The following is a 21,800-nucleotide window of genomic DNA, read 5'->3' on the forward strand; positions in this document are numbered from 1 at the left end:
TTGCTGGGCAATCGCTGCGGTGATTACGTAATTCACGTATACATGCATAATTCAGTAGGAAATCGGGTCTCGTGAATATATAATTCTGATCACTTGTTAAGAGGCCCTCGCCTCGATGTCGACTACGGACTCCGTCCAACAGCGCAAGGGCAATCGACAAGAGGCTCCATCTAATAAAGAGTTGCGATTAATTGGTCCAAATCAATCTCAAGTCCTAAAATCAATCACAACTTTGCAATCTCCTATATTTGTTATGTACATAGTTGCCATTGATATAAAACGAAAATAAGTCGCGATTAATATCAACTCTTTATAAGACGGGGCCGAGGGAGGGGGGGGGGGGCGATCATTAAGTCTTATTTTGATCAATTTTAATAGGCTTAAATTGATTCGGTTTCGGAATTGATTTTTAAGATCGAAACACAACCTTAACAACAAAATATGAAATATTAGATAGTATAAGTATTACTAAACTAGGCGACATTGACGTAAGAGGCGATTTTAATAGGAGATAGATTTGTCCAAGGGGTAGTTTTCCGGGATAAGCTGTCTGTGGGACAGTAATTGTTAAGGATCTTTCAGTGGCATCGGGCTATACTTACTCGTTATCCTTATCCTCGGCTCGCAGCATGGCGGTACACTCTGCGTTCGTGTAGAGACGCATGATGAACGGGTGCAGCATCGTGCGTCTCAACCAGTTGGGTATCGGCCGCCTTCCACCGGTGTGGTAGAGTCGCAGGACAATGATGGAGCACACCACCTCAGCAGAACTCAACCCAATCATCACGGTGAAGAAAATCACTGAGGGTGAGAAGAGGGTGTCACGTCATTAGTAACTTTTCTAAAGGGGGCCTGGGGCGTAAAACAAAAAGACCGAATCTTGCTTCTTCTTTTTTTTAATGCACTGCAAACAGAAATGTGCTAATGGGAAAATAGTTATTTGTGGTATAGACTATTTAGTATAATTATGAGGGCATTTGATAAACGATTCTTATCAAAGGATGTGTGGGCCTACTACGATTCTGTTCAAAACCGACGTACAAAGAATTAGACAACTACTCAGCCGTCTCTTAAGTAAAGGCATATTTACCAATGATGGACGTAGTCTCACCGCTTGGTGGCAGTCTATCGGCCACGAGCTGCTGGAAGAGGATCAACGCCAGAAGGTTACTGACCGCCAGGGTCACCTTCTCACCAGACGCTGGATGAAGCCAACAGACGAGCACCATCAACGCCGACAGGAGAATACATGGGACAACGACAGTACGAGTGTAGAAACCTGCATTCGCGACGAATATATGAAAATGTAACCAGTTTAAATCACAACTGCACTCTACTCAAATATGCAAATGTACTCTGTTTGAATATGCAAATATAGTAATATGCAAATAAAGCATATTGTCAATATTTATTTTATTTTACTTACTTTCTTTTGCATTTTTTCTGTACATACAAATATTTCTGGGTCAAAGCTAGTAAAAAAAAAAAAAAAAAGAAAAAAAAAGGTGACCTCACCCCATGAAATAAATTTACTTATTCTGAGATATTTATTATATTCTTTCCCATTAATCTACAAGATTCCCCACCGATGTGTATGAGAGAGCGTATCCGGATACCTACCCCCTGGACAGCCATCCCCCGGATATCCCCATAATGGATAACCATCCTCTAAGATAACTACCCCCTAGGACAACTACCCCCTAGGGCAACCACCCTCTAGGACGACTACCGCCCTATGACAACTACACCCCGGACTTCTACCCCCAGACAACTAACACCTAGGACAACTACCCCTGGACATGGCAATAGGGACTTTTGAGATTTGAACGACGAGAACGTGGACTGCCACGTGTGGCATCCTTTTAAGGCACTGTCAGTGCCCGACAGTGTCTTAAAAGGACGTCGCATTGCCTTAAAAGGATACCACCCGTCGCAGTCCACGTTCTCGTCGTGCAAATCTAAAAGTCCCTAATATATCAGAGTGGTGTCAAGGTCAACGGGGCAGTATATCTCTGTCGAACGGATCTACGGTGAATTTGTAATGGACTTGAAAAACCTGCAAGCAGGAGGCAAAATGACAAGGTAAGCTGCTGGGCAAAATTTGTCAGAGTCACCGGTTTCGTTACAGTATGAATGAATGGATGAATGAATATATATATGAATGAATGAATGAATGAATAATTAAATGAATACATGAATGAATGAATGAATGGATGAATTAGTTAATAAATGCATGAATTAACTAATCAAAAATTAATGAAAGAATGAATTAAGCAATGCATTTGGCCCTTATTATGATAATGGAATGTATACTTACTTGATTGACGGCGGATTTGCAGGGTAAACTTGACTGTGGACCAAGAGAAATTGTAGCAACACGATTCTGTGATCTCATTTCTGTATATTGTCTTTTCCAGTATCCAGACTCCATTTTTATGGAATAAGTTCCAATTGGCATCGGCGAAAAAGGACTTTTGAAAAAGGACCTGGAACAAAATTGTTGAAGGAATAAAAGTAATAAATAAGGTTTTTCAATTTTCCAATAACTCCAAATTGAATATGAGCGGTCTGCAATTGCAGTTTTGGTCTAAGCTCGGCAGTCGGTAGCCTTGATTTGCAATATTAATTTCACATCTCAGTTGAGTATACAGTGCCTGACAGACAGTTTCTGGATATTGTGCTTTGTCATTTGTTGTCTATGTTTCATTTTCTGTCTAACTTGAAAAAGCTGTGGCTCTGAGGTTGGCTTTTTCATGGGAAGTTCTTGAGCTACTTAAATTTGGCTGTCTTCACCGACATCGGGGTCCCATCTCGATGTCATCGTTCTATAATACGATGGGTACACGATGGTATTGCGAGAGCTTCATGTAGTCGTGTTGCCTTCCGAAGACAATCGGGCAGCTTTTTGTTTCATTCGTATTGTCTTCGTAAGAGGATAAATGCCCGATGGCACCGATGATCACACTAAGTGAAGAGTCAGACGAAGATGAGACGATTGGAAGGGCAATATGGACACATGAATTCAACACGAAAATTAACCTTCGCAAGGTCTTCGGGTAATTTTTTGTCACGCCAAAGATTTTGCCATCGCTCACGAAGTTGCTGCCGGAGCCTGAAAAATCCAATGGCGGTCATACGATGGCTTAAGATGCCCTCACGAATGGCCCGATATGGCCCGATGTCTTTACGATCAGAGCCGAATTTGAACATATCTTTCATCATGTGTCCATCTTATGTCAACCTCGGGACAGTGTGACGCGGGCATTACCGGGATTTTTTTTGGTTAACGATTGCGGTCCCTCCGACCTCGGAGTGGGGGGGGGGGGGGGGATCCTTACCTCATCTGTTATCAGTGACCAAGGGCCAAAGGTCAGGTTACAGTGCTGCACATCGTAGGGAAAGTAGGTATTATCGATGGGGCAGGAAGCGGCTACGATGACCTGGACGTACCAGTCCATGGTCCCGTCGTTCGACACGATGATGTAAGTATCTGCGTAGCTGATGAAATCCTTGACGACACTGTGACGGAGTAAGAATCGTAGTGGATTGGGACTATGACACCAACAGTTAATGGGGGCACAACCGGCCTGGACCTATTTCAAAGCAGTGTCGCAAACGTTATGTACACAAATGAAAGGTTCCCCTACCCAAATATCGATGTTCGTAGCCAAATGACTCGTGGAAACAAAATTAAATTTTTTGTTTTCTTATCAACATTTTTGTTTTTGAATTTGTATTATTGGGTATTTGGTGTCAACTGTGCCTAAGAGGGTGAAAAGAGAGCTAAATCACTGCAACCCTAGGGTCTCTCCTACCTGTATTACTGACTGGGATGTACAGGTGGACCATTACACCTGGGTTTCCCCTACTCTTATACAAATAGTGTAGTAGGTTCTAACTATGAGAAGGTGGTGACTCTTCTCCATTTAATAGCCTGTCCGATAGTCCACAATTCGGCCTATTGAGCACCCTACCGGTTTCCTTCGCGATTGTGCATGCGCAGGTTTCCCTCGCGAGGTAAATCTGGGCTCGCCGTGGTACGAAATAATAGGGACTTTTAGATTTGCACGTCGACAGCTTTGACTGTAACGTGTGACGTCATTTTAAGGCACTGCGCATGCGTCACGTCGTCTCAGTCGGCAATGGGGAATGCGTCAACCTTGATTTTCCTAAATCTAGTACATACACACATATTGATATTTATATAGCTTTTACATAAACATGCTCAATGTACTAGTATGCCGCGTGCGCATAAAATATACAGTTCCTCAGGTAGACAAAGGACATCCCTTCCCTGCTATTATGTAAAAATGTGTAAAACAGGTGTGACATGCATATTCACCTGTTCTACACATTTTTACATAATAGCAGTGAAGGGATGTTCTTTTGTCTACCACAGCAATTGTTGAGGGTAGAATGAGGAACTGTATATTTTGTCCTCTTTTTTTGTCCGTCATGTTCATAGTGTTACTTCCTGCATGCATGTATATCGTCGAGTGCAATCTAATTGATTTCTAATTGTAGTAAACGTGGGCAGTTGAGTACGTTGACACGCATGATCAGTCGGCGTTCGTCGTGTTCTCGTCCACTCAATCTTAAAGTCCCTAATAAGACGCGAACCGGCCACATTCCGTCCGAGTGACGGGTGTTTTCAACTGTAACCTAGCCTGCGTCTATGAAACAGAAGCTAAACCCTGGATCCGGCTCCTTCGATCGATCGCTGTCATTTAGGAAATAACGTGACGCTTAGACGATATTGAATTAATGAACACGTGGGCTATACCTTGTAAGTAAAAAAATGTTTACACCTAGAAAATTGCTAATTATTTTAAAAATCATCTATGAACAGTTAATTATTATACATCTTATGAAAGAGTGTTTTATCCCAAATGAAGTTGCATCATTTTTGTGTGGTATGTGTTCACGCTTGGATGAACAGTTGTTATTGGAAAAAAATAATGATTTAAATTAACACCCTTTTGTTTTGATGAACTGAATCTTAAAGAAAACATTGATCTACTGAACAGTAATGGACTGAATGATATACAATGTTGTTTTAGTTAAATGGAATGTGAGATTGTAAACTGTTTGAATTTTGATAGTTTTGCAAACGAAAAGATCTCTGATCTTAACGAATAGAAATGGAGTGAATTACTTTTTGGTAAGTTTGAATTTGAATGTGAAGATTATGAACTGTTTTGAATTTTAAAATTTTGACATATTTGCTAATGAAAATCATTTTATTACATTTACATTCATCATAAATTGTTTTGGAAAACATTGATAAATTGATCTAAGGAACAGAAATGGACTGAATGATGAATAATAATGTTTAATTCAATGTGAAGTTTGGGAACTGGTTGTGAATGTTTTTGTTAAGCCTGCAAATGACCGGCAAATGACAAGATTTCACTTAACAAACAAAATGGACCGAGTGACCTATAAACTTTTGTTTTGTTAAAGTGAATGTGAAGTTTGTGAACTGATATGAGTTCATTATATTTAAATTTATCTGGATTTGTTTTGTTTTGTTTTTTTGTTTTTTAAAACACTGGTTTAATGAACAAAAATTCATTCAAAAAGTCACTAAATGTCAAATATCTGGTTGAATTCAATATGAAGTGTGTGAACTGATATTTTGAATTTGATAAGTTTGCAAATGACAGGCATTTGACAAGATCAGATCTAACGAACAGAAATGTTCTGTGAGCTGTTTTGAATTTTGAATTTTGAATGTTGATATTTTTCGCAAATAAAGCAGTTATTATATTTACATTTCTCATGATTTGATTTAAACACGACAAATTCATAATATTATAGATCTATATAATATAAAATAAATGTTGTGCAAAGGATAAATTTACCGATTTACCCAAATTTGCACTTTTTCATTTATCCCAATATAGGTGTTCTATGCATGGTTCAAGTATTCAATGATGGTAATATCACCCCCCCCCCCTCTCCCCTGCCCCCTTAACACACACTTCGAATTCTAGTTTCATGAAGCATGCACTACAGTAGCAAGCATGAATTTACGCTACCATCGGGTTTTTGGGGTCTAAACTGAGCAGTTTGTAATACGTACCGTTTCATTGGCTCAGAACCCATACAATCCACTGTGTTAATTGATGCTTATTGGTTTATTGACCTTTATAATGGTGTTTTAAAAGCGTTCTTTAATGCTTTGTTTAAAATGTTTTATTCATAATAATTGGTCATGGTTAATACATCATACGGTCCATATCGTGCTTGTTAGGAGTTCATCTATTTTAATTGTAACGCAAAATGTTCAATTCTTTGAACTACCCAATTTTCATTGATTTACTATATTTGCATTTATCTTGTTTATCCTAATTTGAGCGTTTCTATGCCTGGTTCAAATATTCAGTGATTCCCCCCCCCCGGGCATTGGAGGTTGGGTAATGCATTGCAGGTTGGGTAATGTATGGCAGGAATGTTTTAGACGGCTGAGCCGGGTGTCTTCACATGAGAGAAAGCTTAAACATAAAATAACCTTTTTTTCTGCCGTGCGCTTGGGATTGTGAACACTGGCTTTTCACTTTCACTGGAATGAAATTTTGGGAATGCTTTTCAAATTAGTAGATTGCTTTCTCTTATGACAGAGGCTTTTTGTTCGGCTGTCTAGGATTATTTGGGGTTTTCGCGTCCTACTTTTTAGTGTAATGATTGTTCTGTGGAATTAGCATCTCTGATGTCATGGACTTTCAAGCATGAATAAACACTATCATCGAGTGTTTGGGTTCGGAGCTGAGAGGTTAGTGTTATTGTCTGTTTACAGATCACGCTTCAAATAAGTTTTTGCGCTGACACTATTTTCTTGGCTCTGAACCCATATACCCTGTTCGTTTTCTTTTCAACATTCAGTATGCATGCTCTTAAGGTATTCTTATTCCTTTATTTATATTTCGTTAGTGAATTAATAAACGTAACCAAAATTCTGTTTTAATAGCCCTTCTTTTTAAAGATGATCTTTGGTTCTTAAAAATCCTCTTTGTCATTGTTTCCCCCCCCCTTCTTTTATCCCGCGGTTTACGCTTCGTTGACTTTGTCATTCTCAGCTCTTTTATACCCCATCCTTTCTCACTCAAATGTCTTTTGAATACTGACTTACATTTCCTGTTTTCGCCTTATTCTAAATAATTTTGATATTGGAGCTTGTAACATTTTTGTTGTTGTTTTTTTTCTGCCCTCAGGATGCTTTGCTCACGGTCTGCCACGATGCGCAATCGCATGAGGTCTAAATAAATAAGTATTTAATAATGACGTTTTTTTCTTTTTTCTTTTATTTGTTTTTTTGTATATGTATTTTCTAAAAAATGAAAGTAATTTTCATTATTATTTCTGTTATATTCACTCTTTTGTTGCGTATAATTATAATTATGACTAGTCTACATTGAAAATCTATTTCGAACTTCTTTATCTATATCAGGGAGTTCAAGATAGTGTTGTTTTGCTTTGTAATGCTTTGTTACGATTTTGCGGATGTTTATCGTTTGTTCTCCAAGCCTGCGGAGATTTCTTGTAATATATTCATATCTGTTAAATGTTCGTCTTTTGTTTGTCTATGTTTACTTGTGTATTTGTTCTTGTCTATACTTAATTTCCATTTTTATATCACAATGTTGTCCATACAGACCGATTCTCATTTTCTAACTAAATTTGAAACTTCCATTTTAGATACTGCGCATTATTGTATATTATACTACTATTTTGTTACGCAATCCTTTTGTGGTCAAACTCTAAATGGATACGTTACATAATAACTTAGCGTTTAATTCTCTTCGTGATGATCGATATGATGAGACTATCGCCAATTCTCTAACTGAGTACATTACTAACCATCAATTCAAAGACTTTATGTGTAATAATAATATTAATAAAGATACATTTTCTTTATTCCATTTAAATATTAGAAGTATTAATAAACATTTTGATGATTTTCAATTCCTCTTAGATAATTCGTCCCAATGTCTTCCCTCTATAATTGGGCTTACCGAGACTTGGTTAACCACAGATCCTAACCCACCATTTGCCCTACATGAACATGATTTTATCTTTAGTAGTAGGAAGGAAAAACTTGGAGGAGGTGTTGGTTTATATGTTTCAAAAAATTATTCTTACAATGTTTGTAATGATATTACTATAATGAACAATATCTTGGAATCCTTGTTTATTGAAATCTTATTGCCTGGTCGGAAGAATGTGATAATTGGTGTAGTTTATCGACCCCCAAGTAGTAATACTTTAGATTTTTTATCGTCCCTAACTGATATTTTGAATAATTCGGTAATGATTAATAAAGATTGCTTTATAATGGGTGACTTCAATATCAATTTATTAAAATATGATAGTGATAATTTATGTCATGATTTTTTGGAAATATTTTTATCAAATTCATTCTTCCCACTTATTTCTAAGCCCACTCGTGTAACTAATAATTCTGCTACATTGATTGATAATATCTTTAGTAATGTCATTCCACATCCTGATTCATACATTATACTTTCTGATATATCTGATCATTATCCCATTTTTACTCAGTTTACTCTTTCAAATTCAGTCCACGGTGGACGGCCTCGTCCATTAAGACGTCGAGCTTCCCCAGAGAATATAGCAAGACTTGGAGCCAGTTTAGAGCACGCAGATTGGTCAAGTGTTTATAACACTGATGATGTAAATAGTTCGTATAATAATTTTTTAGATATTCTGAATGAAGAGTTAGATACATGTATTCCCTTACAAAGAGATAAAGTAAATAATTATAAAATTACCCCTAGACTTCCCTGGATTTCGAAATCTCTTCTAAGGTGTATTAATAAAAAGAATAAGTTGTACTATAAGTATAAAGCAAATCTTACAGATAGAACTAAAAGTAAATATACTTCGTATAAGAATGCTTTGATTAGAATTTTGCGTTTTGAAAAGAAGAATTATTTCGTGAATCGCTTAGAGTTTTATAAACATGATATGGAGAATACTTGGAAAATTCTTAAACAGGCTATGAATTTGGTCCATAATAAAAATGATATTATTAAAATAAAAAGGGATAATGAAGTGATCGATGATTCTGATATGATTGTAAATATTTTTAATAAACACTTTTCTTCGATTGGTGAGACGTTAGCACAAAATATACCACAATCAAAAAAATCTTTCACAGATTTTTTAAACGCCCCAAATACAAATTCTATTTTCTTTGTTCCAGCTCATAGATTTGAAATAATAGATATTGTTTCTCATTTGAAAAACAAGAAAAGTTCTGGTGTTGATAATATTAATAACTTTATTTTAAAAGGGATAATACCTTTCATTGTAGATCCATTGGTTCATATCTTTAATTTGTCTTTCTTGAATGGAGAAGTACCTAATGTTATGAAAATTGCAAAAGTTATTCCACTATTTAAGAAGGGTGATAAGCAAGATGTAAATAATTATCGCCCGATATCTTTATTATCATCTCTTTCGAAGGTCTTAGAAAAACTTATACATAAAAGAACAGTTGCTTTTTTGAAAGTTCATAATATTTTTTGTGATTCCCAATTTGGATTTAGAGAGAAACATAGCACGAGTCATGCATTATTATCACTTGTTGAAAAGGTAGCTCATGCTCTCGACTCCTCTTATCATATGGTTGGAATACTCCTGGACTTCTCCAAGGCCTTCGACACGATCGACCACGATATTTTGCTTCATAAACTTTCTCATTATGGTATACGTGGGAAGGCCTTGGAGTGGTTCAGGAGTTACCTTTCCGATAGGAAACAGTTTGTATTTCTGGATGGTCACACTTCTGAATTACGAAATATTAATTGTGGGGTTCCTCAAGGTAGTTTGCTGGGCCCGCTTTTGTTTATTATTTATATTAATGATTTTTATAGATCATCAGATATGGCGTCTTTTATATCATTTGCTGATGATACAAATTTGTTCTTTTCACATACAAATCCAAATACTCTTGTTGAAATTGTAAATTTTGAATTAGAAAAAATTATTCAATGGATCCGAGCTAATAGGCTGTCTTTAAATTTACAAAAGACTAAATATATTCTTTTTAGTAATTCAATAGATTCTTTGCCAACTGATTTAGTTTTTGATGACACTCATTTGGAAAAGGTTACACATTCTAAATTTCTAGGTGTAATAATTGATAATAAGCTTTCATGGAAAGTTCATGTCGATAACATTTCTAAAAAAAATTCGAGAAATATTGGTATATTAAATAGACTTAAAACACAACTCCCATCTTCAGCATTATTAACATTATATTCATCCTTAACATTACCTTATCTGAATTATGGCTTACTCGCATGGGGTAACGCTCATCAGAACATTTTAGACAAACTTTTATTGTTACAGAAGAGAGCAGTTAGAATTATTTCCCAGGCAGATTTTCGTGCACACACTAATCCGTTGTTTTATGATAATAGTATTTTGAAAGTAAAAGATTTGTATTTGCTTCAATTAGGTCAATTTATGTATAAAAATACTAATGATTTGCTGCCAAAAATTTTTAAGACTATATGTTTTTAAAAAATCGCTCTTTTCATCAACATTCAACTAGACAATCGGAAGAGTACCATTTGCCATTACTTCGAACTTCCTTCGCTAAAAACACTTTTATCTATGATGGCCCAAATTTGTGGAATTCCTTTACTGATTCCTTGAAAAATGCCCCTTCATTATATACATTTAAGAAAAGATTAAAAATATTTTTGTTCTTAAAATATAAAGTAAATTAGTTTGATTTACCCCCCCCCCTGACACCCACACACACACACTAATACTTACACATTATACACGATGCATCATTGTCTTGGTCATTTTGAGGAGAATACGCGCATACTTTCCCCTTATTTTCTCTTTAATAATTATATGCGCAGTTATCGATTTATACGGTCTTACTTTTTACTGATAATCTGATTTGTATTGACAATAGTATACGGAATGTAGAATAACTGATTTGTTATTTTGGAAATGTTACGTCCACGTCTGTGCTGTATATTCGTTTTTTTTTTGTTATTGAATGTCTTTCTCTGTCTTACATTGTCTCTACTTGTTACTGTTCTGTCTTCGCGGGCTTGTCATTGTCTTTACTTTATTTTTTATTTTTTATTTTTATTTTTAAAAAAAAGAGCAAACTTTTATATTAATATATTTGTGTTTTTTGTTCTGTATAAGCTAATTTGTGTAATGCTACTTTGTTATTTTGAGGGACCCATAATCTACAAGTATCCACTTTTTAATGGGTCCCTCCATTTCCATAGAAAATATCAATTTTTTTTTGTATTATGTTATTCAAACTTTGTTTATATGCAGTTTAAGTATTTGTAAATGATATTATTCACATGTTATCTTGTTCAATTTTTTGTTTTGTTTTAATGAAATATTGTTCTGATTTCTGTGGAAATGAAAAATAAACTTGAATTGAATTGAATTGAACAGGAGGCATTGTTTGCGAGAGTGCAAAAATCGACCTGCGCAATAATGTGATGTTTAATCCGTTCAAATTTCAATTAGCACGCTAAGCCTTGTTGATCGGGTGGTAATGTCTTTTGTTCATGACCGTGTTAAAGGGGGTGGTGGGAGGGGGCGGTCGATGTTCCATTTAAGGACCAAAAAAGAAGCACAGAAAAAAAATTGCGCCTTGTTGTGAGTGTCAAAGTGAAGCCAAGCAATTATGTGTAAAGACGGCCCTGAGTACCCCACTTTTAAGGCTCGTTCGGACACCCCAACCCCTTCCCCCTCCCCCGCCGTAGTTATTATTTGTTTTTTAAGGTTTGAAAAGAATGACAACTGACGGTGCAACCGAAATGACGCGCGTGTTCACTGAACTCTGTGTTATTATTAAAGAACAGAAGGTAAAGCGAAAGTGAGAGAATGGATTGAATGTATCAAATGAGATGCATTGCATATGCTTTTTGCTGAAGCAAAGTCACACACACACATACACGCGCACAAATGTTCTTTGATATTTGAAATTTGATATGTAATATGTGTGACATGATTAATTTTGTTAGGGATGTTATTTGGATCTGCAAAGACCGAATTAATACTTAAATTCCAATCGTTTTATTCAAACATCGCATAAGTAACTTTGGCGCAAGTCGATTTTTGCACTCTCGCAAACAATGCCTCCTGTCCATCCAAGCGTAATCACATTCAACACAACAAATGATACTAAATGATTCGGGATAAAACACTCTTTCATAAGATGTATACAAATTTAGTGTTCATAGATGATTTTTAAAATAATTAGCAATTTTCTAGATGTTAAGTTTGTTTCGACCCACACTGTATATTGCCTAAGTAAACAAATTGGAGATAGCAACAAGGGTAATACGGTTGATCAACGTGTAGTAATTATAATTATAATCTCTCTCACGGGAGAGCACGGCCAACTGTAATTACATGATGAGGGAGGTGTGAAGCTCTCTTTATTGCGAATTGTAAAACAAAGTAAGGAGTTTCTCGTCCGGTCTTTTAAAAAAAGGAGGAGGCAGTGTTTTACTATTTACTTCTTTGTATTTTTTTTTCTCAAGATGGCCGCCATGCTAAATATGGCTGACCTAGGTATATCTTTTCATTGCATCAACTCAAATAGCACAATATTTGTGAAAAGATATACCTTGGAAAAAATTGTAAAAAAATGGAAAATAGTAAATAGTAAAGCGCTGCCTCCTCCTTTTTTTGAAAAGGTCCGGAAGAGAAACTCATTACATTTGTTTTTTTACTTGACCTTATCATATAACCATTCGCTGTAGAAGCCGATCGCGTATTTGGCTTTTCCAATAATACATGTGCCTGACAATTTACTCATTTAAAAACAAGTTCAACATTACTTATTGTGCTGAAAGCACAATGCATGCACGTATGTGTAAACGACCGAAGTTTATGAAATTCCTCCTCCTTTTCTCCCCCAAATTCTCTGACGAGCAACACATTTTTTTTGTATATATTTTTTAAAATAGTAGTCCTAACATTATGTGGCAGCTTTTTGTCAATACAAAATATAAAAACAATTAGATAAACATGTTCATGAGAGGGGAGGGGGTAGAGGGGACGGGGTTGGAGGGTAGGAGGGCTTACTCCAATCCCCAGAACTCCTACGTTGTATTGGCCTGAAGTAAGATTTAAACAGTGGTTAATGACGTCATCTTACCTTTCATAGAGGCAGATGTCGGGAACCCAGACATCGTTCTTTTTAACGGTCACGTATTTGACGCCATCGAAATCCAAAGGATCCCATATCATGTTCTCATCCGTCCATATCTGAATGAAATAATAAGGTGAATATGCAATTAATGACGATGATGATGATGATAATAATAATAATGGAAATATTAATAATAATAACGCCGCCCTTCCTAATAATAATAGTCATAATAATAATACAGATTATAATGACGTTAGCTGTATATTACGCACGTATCCATACAACCGAGGCACTTGCAAAGTATTCTAATGCATGCCCTCTTACATGTTTTTTAGTATGTTATGGCCGCTGTCCTATGACATATGTGTATTTAAATGTGTAATGGCTAGGTTCCTTTCTCGGCATAATTTTAATTCTAATTTTTAACATCATAGGGTCTATCTCTAGCTTGCAATGTCGAATGTCGATAACTCATTGTTTGTTTTTTCTACCACGCACAGTCACTGTTCTTGATAGCCTGTACTCTATTTCATCTCTTCACATCCAGAACTCCTCGTTTTCTGTCACCTTCTCTTTCTCCCTCACATTTCCTTTCTGTTCTACTCCATGCGACTCATCTTTCTCTCTCTCTCTCTCGCTCTCTTTTGTTCTTTTCTCTGTTTTTTCCTCAAACTCTCCCTCTATCTTACTCTTTTCTCTCTCTATGCTCTCTTGGAATTTTTCTTTATTGAATGTTACATGTATTTCAGTTTGATTGCAATGATGTCTACCATATTGAATACTTGGGCTGATTTTACAGATTCTACATAGGGTATTGATATTTCCCTAATTTTCTTCCTATCCTCTTCCTTCTCTCTTTCTCTCTCTCTCTCTCTCTCTCTCTTCTCCTTTCCCATTTTCTTCCTTTCTCTTCCTCTATCTTACTCTCTTCTCTTTCTAAACTCTCTTGGGTATTTCTTTATTGTATGTTACTTGTACCATCTCAATACTTAAAACAAAAAAACATTTCGCTGACATATTCCCCTCTTTTCACCATTGATCTTTTTAAACCCAGTCTTAAGCATTTTAATTTTCTTTTTAATGAACTCTCGTTATAGTTATTGCACAGCTCGGTAATTGCACAGTAATTCTAATGATGTATACGTATTGTTGTTATTGTATATATGTCCTTTTTGCAATATTTATTGATAATAGTTTAGTTATTAGATATTTTAAGTTATGTAACTTATGTATTCATTCATTACTGCTATTTTATTATGTATATTTGATTTAAATTTTATTTTGTACCCAAGACAATTGTCAGTATTTGGACTGTTTGCTCTTGGGTTTTAATGTTTTGATTTCAATAAAATCCTATATATATATATACCATTTATGGGACATAAGGGGTGAATGTTCAGAGCACTTTTATTTCATTTATTTTATGCATTCTTTGCATTCTCGAGCTTCGATTTTTAATGCCAGTTTTTTAAATTTACATGTCAGTTTTGTTATTCCTATTATTATTATTATTAGTATTATTATTATTATTATTATTATTATTATTATTATTGTATTTTCTTTGTATCCTCGAATGTATTTATATATTGTTTATGTTGTTTGTATATGTCACTCGCCAGTGGAGGACGAATTTCTGTATTTTGTAAATCAGATAATAAATTATCTTGAATCTTGAATTGAATCTGGAATTTCCCTGGCTTTAGCCAATTATCTGCCCTCATGCGCTGAAAGCATTCGAATAATATATTCCTACCAGGTACCCATTTTCTACTCCTGGTTGGATAGTGGCAATTGTTGATTAATGTCTAGCCAAAAGAAGCGGCGGGACTGGAACTGCGAAGCATGTGATCCACCAGATTTGATTTGATTTGATTTGATTTTATTTTATTTCTACATTTTTCCAAATACAATAACTGAACTACAAAGAACATATTAACGTAAGGTATAATACAAAATATACAAACAATAATAACTTCGTGTCAAAACGTTTACATAAATACATACAATAACGATCTTAATATTTCTATAACACATTTCATACATTTAAAGTATTATCCGAACTATCTATGGAATAAAGTGCAGGAGACCGCTACCATCAGCGATGCTTGACTAGGATAGCGACCTCAAAAGAAAAATCTTCAGAGGAAATTAATTTTTTTTCTCCATTAAGATACATGTACTTTGCATGTTGTCGCTTAGACCTATATCACGTAATAGTCATAATTTTCAAGATGTAGGAGCGACAACAAAACTTGAATCTTACTTGTTCAATAAGTCCTGTCAGTGGAGTTGCGAGGGATCAGTTAAGGGAGGGGTTGGACTGGGTGGATGAAATTGGATAAAATAACAACATGATGATATTGAAGGGGGCATATACATTTATTTACACGTTGCCCTCCTCTCCCTTTTTCTCTTTCCTGTTCATGTATTTAACTATTCAATGGGGGTATACGGCCACTGTGTCGTTATAATTGTTGGGAATTATTGTTCCACTTTGTTTAAAAGATACATGTGGCAGATATGGTGATGCACCGCTCATGACTTCACGTGTATATTTGAAAGGAACAATATATCAACTTCTCAACTGTGATAAAGGAAAGATACCAACAGTGTACCCAAAATAAATTTGAATACATTTTTTGAGAAAATTTATCTACTGAATGAACTCTTACCATTCGCATGTGTCCCGATAGCTTCACGTGTTGGTTTTCTTCGTCCTGTCAAAAAAGGTGAAAGGAAAATGATTACACAATTATATGCTCTCGAGCGAAAACGGTGCTTTTTCAATTCGTTTTCACTGGCTACCTGCCGTAGCAACAAACGGAATTAACAAAAGATTTAACTCCGTTTCGTTGACAATCATACGTAGACGAAAGACTTCATGCATGGCTGATTGTCAACGAAACGGAGTTAAGTCTTTTGTCAATTCTGTTTGTTGCTACAGCAGGTAGCCAGGGAAAACGCATTCGTTTGATAAAATTATGGAAATGCAAGCACTACTTTAAACAAACAGAACTTTGTTATTCCTAGCTCATATTTCCTGACTGAGGTATTATGAAAGGGCAGAAACTCAGCTTTCTAGAAATGTGATTTTCTCTTTGAAATTCAGGTACCGCCCGCCAAATAACTTTTTGGTTTCCTCTCTTCAAATTCATTTTAATCACCTATGCGTGAAATATGCATCATTAAGAGTTATGACAAATGAAAGTAGAGGATCTAAGCTTTCCAAATATGTGTCATTTATCGATTATAAATGTGACTAAGTTATGATAAAACATCGATAATTCTCGGTTTCCATTTTTCTGTTTTTTCTGTCCATTATCGACTGTATATGGACATGTGATTTTAAGCATCAATTTGTAAAACAACTCCAATATTTTAATAACCTTTTAGAATTGACGTTCGACAATAGCCTCAATGATAAACTTATTAATGGTGGTTTAATAGTGTGATGATGCTTATGAAATTCACTTACGAACTCGATGAGCTCACCCGGAAGGAGTCTGAAGGACACATTCGTAGATCGTCTGACGTCACGCACAGGTCTGACTGTGATTGGTCCATAGTTATCTAAGAGTTGCTTTAGCAGAACGCTCTGAGTATTATTGTTTCTTCCCAAAGCTGATGAGGACAATAAAATATAAACAAATATATATATATGTACATAGACATAATATTTCAATATGATTATCATCATCATCATCATTTTTTTGTATTATCATCAATATTATTCTTTTTCTAATCAATACGACTACTATCATTACTACTACTGCTATTACTATAATTAATTGATCTAGCTTGTTATTGTTTTTAACAAATTTCGTTTGCGTTCAGTTTGATGAGGATTTATCTATTTTAAGTGATGGCAGCCAAGTTATAGGGGCAAGATGACATTGGATCTCTAAGATTCGGATTTGTAGTTGAAACGCTCTCCCCCAACCCCCACCCCGAAGTGGGCCCTTTTATGGATGAACGATACTTGGGGCCTCCCTTTTGGAGCGTTTGGAGAGCTGATTGGACTCCCTCCCCCATAATAGACGGATTAAAAATAGGGATAGCGGAACCGTGCCCATTCTGACACCCCGGGTTGGACTCTTAAAGGTATTATGTCCCATTTGCAGGCCAAAACATAAAAAGGTTAAATTCCAACGACATTTGAAAGATAATTCTAATTTAGAACTTCCCTAAAAAAGGGGGGCTTGAAAATGTCTTTAAGTGAGAAAATAACGACTATTAGTTGTCGAATCGGCTTAAGAGCTATAGAGCCAGTAAGTAATAGTCTGATTTTCAGACCATTGTGCCGAATGGTCGTAAGTTTTATGCTGCGCAAAGATTCAATCGGTTTAATTTTGTCAATTACGAGAAGTGGGTTATTGATGTAGACATAATTGCTCATGTATCCTTTACAGCTCATTTTATGAATGTATTTACCAAAAAAGAAAAAAGCCAATCAGTCACTCAATAGTGTTAGACAGTAAAGTTTAGCAAGTAAACGGGTTTCCTTGCATAATTTAAATATTAGGACACTGGTAACGTTTAAATTTTACAGATAGGACATACATGACATATTCATAATTCCTCCAAAGTTCTATAGAATTTGATGTTGGCTGCAAAAGGGACATAGTATCTTTAATGTCATATCATTATCATTTAAACGTCTCTCTCTCTCTATCTATATCTCTCTATCTCTCTGTCTATCTCTCTCTCTATGTCTCTCTCTGTCTCTCTCTCTCTCTCCCTCTCTTTCTCTCTCTCTCTCTTATTCATTTGTTAATATTATCACATGTTTATCATTGTTCATATTATCACATGTTTGTCTTTGTTCATATTAACACATGTTTATCATTGTTATAATTGTTATATTGATACTATGTTGTAAATATGTTTGTACTCCCATGCCCCGAGAGGGGGTCGATAGAGTCAATAAAATCTTATAATTTTACTACTACTGCTATTAAAACAACTGCTACCACTATTACTAATGATAATAATACTAATACTACTACTGCTGCTGCTACTACTACTTCTACTACTATTACTACTACTACTACTACTACTACTACTAATGCTACTACTACTACTAATATTACTACTACTACTACTACTACTACTACTACTACTACTACTACTACTACTACTACACTACTACTTCTACAATGATTACTGCTTCAACAATATTTGTCGCTCTTATTTGCTGTCGAATAAAACTATTTTAACCATTTATTCTAAAATATATGATTGCCGCAATGTCTCTTTCCCTCAACCATCTATGACACAAACCTCGTTACAGAAATCCTGAAGGTCGACAAAATGACCATTAATATTGATACCAACGCCCAAACAAAAAGCTTCACTTTTTAATTTAGGTTTTTTTAGGTTTTTTAAAACGCAGGTAAATTAGCCCTCATTGTTAAAACAATCAGTGCATCCGCTCGTTAAGAAACAGTTTTGTCTCTTACTCTTAGATATTGAATTGTTTTATCCGTTGTGAAATTAATCAAGATAAGTAAGCGTTTGTAAAAACGCGGCTGCTAACAGTTTACAAGCTCTAGATTCATAAACAAGTGTTTGAATCGTTTGAACACAAGCACATACAAATGGGTCAAAATTTAGGGTGACATATTATATCGTCAAATGTCAATTTCCAATTGGGCTTTAACATCAACTACGCGTCAATCATCCAGGAATTTGTAGGCTTATTGCTTTAATGTTAAATTTCTCACTATATTTTGCTTATCTGTGACATTTTCATCATCCACTTTTCTTTAGCCTTGTGGTTGCTTTGGAAAATGATTGGCAAATTTCGTTGAGAGGATTTGTAACACTTCTAAGCTGATGATATTCTAGATCATGTGAATATATTAATCATCTAGCTTCACCATAACTAGAACAGCGTAGCATTTAGCCGCTTTTTTGTCTGATTAAATTGAATTTAAAATGTCACGCGAGTAAAAAGAGGAATGATGAATTTGAAGCTCCTGCTATCAAATTTTGTAAACCTTCCAGAAAATGACAAGAAAAATTGAAATTGTATTATAATGGTGATTTTTTTTCTGGTAGAAATTATATTTTAACCTTCCTATCTTTCCTTTTCTCCCCTCCTCGGGAATGTGAGATTCTCTGTTTTAAAACAATCATTCGCAGATATGTGTTGCATACTTCTTTTTCTCCCCCAATTCCTCTTTGAAATAAATCATGATATGCCACATTTAAAAGGGCAATCCAACCCCTTGTAATAAAAAAGTTATGAAGGTTTGAAATATGAGATCACTACAGCTGTGCGAATCCTAAATTGACAGTTTGGTCACTGGATATGTAACGTAGTGACGGATAACTCTCCCGTTTGTCGTGCATAAAATAATATCACTAAATTCTGTTTTTCTACCAAGTGCCTTCACCCATGGGACACTATTCAAAATATACTATGGAGATTATATTCTTACAGGTCCTCTTAAAAGAAAATAATATGATAATCAGGATTTATAAGGCGCTTCATACGGAATACCGTGTCTAAGCGCTATCGGATTCATTCACGCACAATGTGCACCATCTACACTCCCTGTGGAGTATTCCTACCACAATGGTCATCGTGAGGGCATAGGCAATTACTAACACAAATGCTTTCGTCATCCTACCGGGTCCCAATTTCTGTCTAGGATATTGAGTTGCAAATGAAGATTACTGCCTTGCCAAAGGACATTAAAGTAGATATTCATTTATTTTATAAACTAACTTTATTTTCATTACTGCAAAGTTGAAACTTTGATTCGACAAGGTTTTCAAAATTCAATGCTTGAAAATATTCGAAAAAAGATTATTATTAATTATAAAACGCTTAAATACAGCCCCGGCATAGCACCTGAATAGCTCTCCGAACGCTGGTGAGCTGTGTGAGATCACAGTATGGACATGACTTGCACAAGCAGACGATGTCCCATGACATCTCACACATTTTCAGTGCCTGTGTTTTCATCTTTTCTTGAGTTCTTTCTCTTACTTCACTACCGTCAGGCTAAATGTATAATCTATTGCCTCACTCTAAACCCCGCGCACAGTTTTATTTTCATGAAAAATGCAGCGATACAAAAATAAAGGAATCTGTCGCTTGTAAACAAAATAAGACGCCATTGTAAATTTAGCTGCACACATCGGGGTATGTTCGGCGTTTCAAGAGGGAACAAATGCCGTCCTTAATATTATTCCGGGGGGTTTTCAATTTGAAAGTCTGGTTTCTTTGATTGTTAATTAACCCCTATCCTGTTAATTTACAAGCAAAAGATTTTAGTTATCAGAATCGGGTCATATCCCCCTTTTGAATGGTTTGACTTGCCATTACATTTATATACACTAAACTCATTATAATTTGAGAAATAATAGCTTTGCAATTATTTTCATTCTCTATGGGATGTCGTCTGCTTGGGCAGTGTTGGTCCATATAGTGACGTCATTAAAACATCGTTATTTTTCTGGCGAATCTCTCGTATATCCCAGCTGCTATGGAAGTGATTGTAGTTGTATTTTTATAAATCACCCGATATGTAGTTGACCTAAAAATTGTCCGATGGCCTTCTGTTAGCTTACCAGTTTCTAGATACACATGGGGAAAGTAGTCCGCCACTACATGTGCAACTCAGCCATATCACCGATTCAGCCAATTTGAAAAGCCCATGCCTTTAGCGATCGCAAACTTAATTTTGTTAAAATAAATGTTCATATTTTTTCCGATTTTCTTTTACCAGTCTGCTTTTTTGATTGTTCTGCTTTCTTTTTAGAGCAGTTTGCTATTAAGGTTGGATTCCCCTCTTCAGATTACGGTATTGATATTAAACAGCATGTTATGTACGTAGTATTCGACTCTTTCAATATCTTTTTTACCCGTCTAGTATATTTTTCTAATATATTTCATTCGAATGGAAATAAAAGCTGGAAGAAAAAAATATCGAAAATCCGGCAGTAATTACGATTATGAGAAATGTTTTATATTACCATTATGACATTTCAGGATATAGGAACAATTTTTTTCAAAAAAATGTTAAGCACCAATAACAGAAGAAAAAAACATGAATGGACAGCATTTTGGAAACATGTTCCGAGCATTCTATAACTAAAAGGCATGAAATAATAATGAACTAAACAATTTGGATACATAAAAGAAAGAAACGCTATAAGTCCCACTTAAAAGAAAGGAAACAGGAGACATATGAATTTATAACAATGATATCCATTACTCAGAATATACTCAATCGCTGAGAGTAGTGATGAAAAATGTACACTTTAATTTCATCTACATTGCAATACAGACGACATGAACAATACTATTAAGAGTACATCAATGAAATAAGTTGACACAAATATAAACTAAGGAAATATAAAAGAATGACAAAGATGTAATGTGGAAAAATTGAATTAATCAAAATCGGTTTTGAACAAGTGAGTTTTAGGGAAGACCTGAATGAGTTCACGGTTGCTATTTCCTTAAGAGGCTCTGTTGATTGATTCCATAGAACTGTTCCAGCATTTGCAAAAAATTATCCCGCCCCCCATGATTTTGTTGTGTTCAGGACTACAAGAAGAGAAGTTGTCTTACTATTAAGGAAAGTAAACAAAGTACAGTTGTCCTTAGGGG

At 35.3% G+C, this 21,800-nt stretch overlaps 1 protein-coding gene across 1 annotated transcript; it reads right to left on the reverse strand.

The window, feature by feature from the left end:
• Positions 1-518: 518 nt before the first annotated feature.
• LOC115928036 (neuronal acetylcholine receptor subunit alpha-10-like) lies at positions 519-16,797 on the reverse strand. The gene is made up of 7 exons (XM_030994570.1): positions 16,650-16,797; positions 15,847-15,891; positions 13,181-13,290; positions 3,339-3,519; positions 2,318-2,486; positions 1,091-1,279; positions 519-801 (listed from the first exon to the last, which is right to left on the reverse strand). Exons 2-7 carry the CDS (start codon positions 15,853-15,855, stop codon positions 599-601), a joined length of 861 nt encoding a protein of 286 aa, XP_030850430.1. The 5' UTR covers positions 15,856-15,891; positions 16,650-16,797; the 3' UTR covers positions 519-598.
• Positions 16,798-21,800: the final 5,003 nt, after the last annotated feature.

This window comes from Strongylocentrotus purpuratus, unplaced genomic scaffold, assembly GCF_000002235.5.
Source record: "Strongylocentrotus purpuratus isolate Spur 01 unplaced genomic scaffold, Spur_5.0 spur5_scaffold_21, whole genome shotgun sequence".
Lineage (NCBI taxonomy): Eukaryota > Metazoa > Echinodermata > Echinoidea > Camarodonta > Strongylocentrotidae > Strongylocentrotus > Strongylocentrotus purpuratus.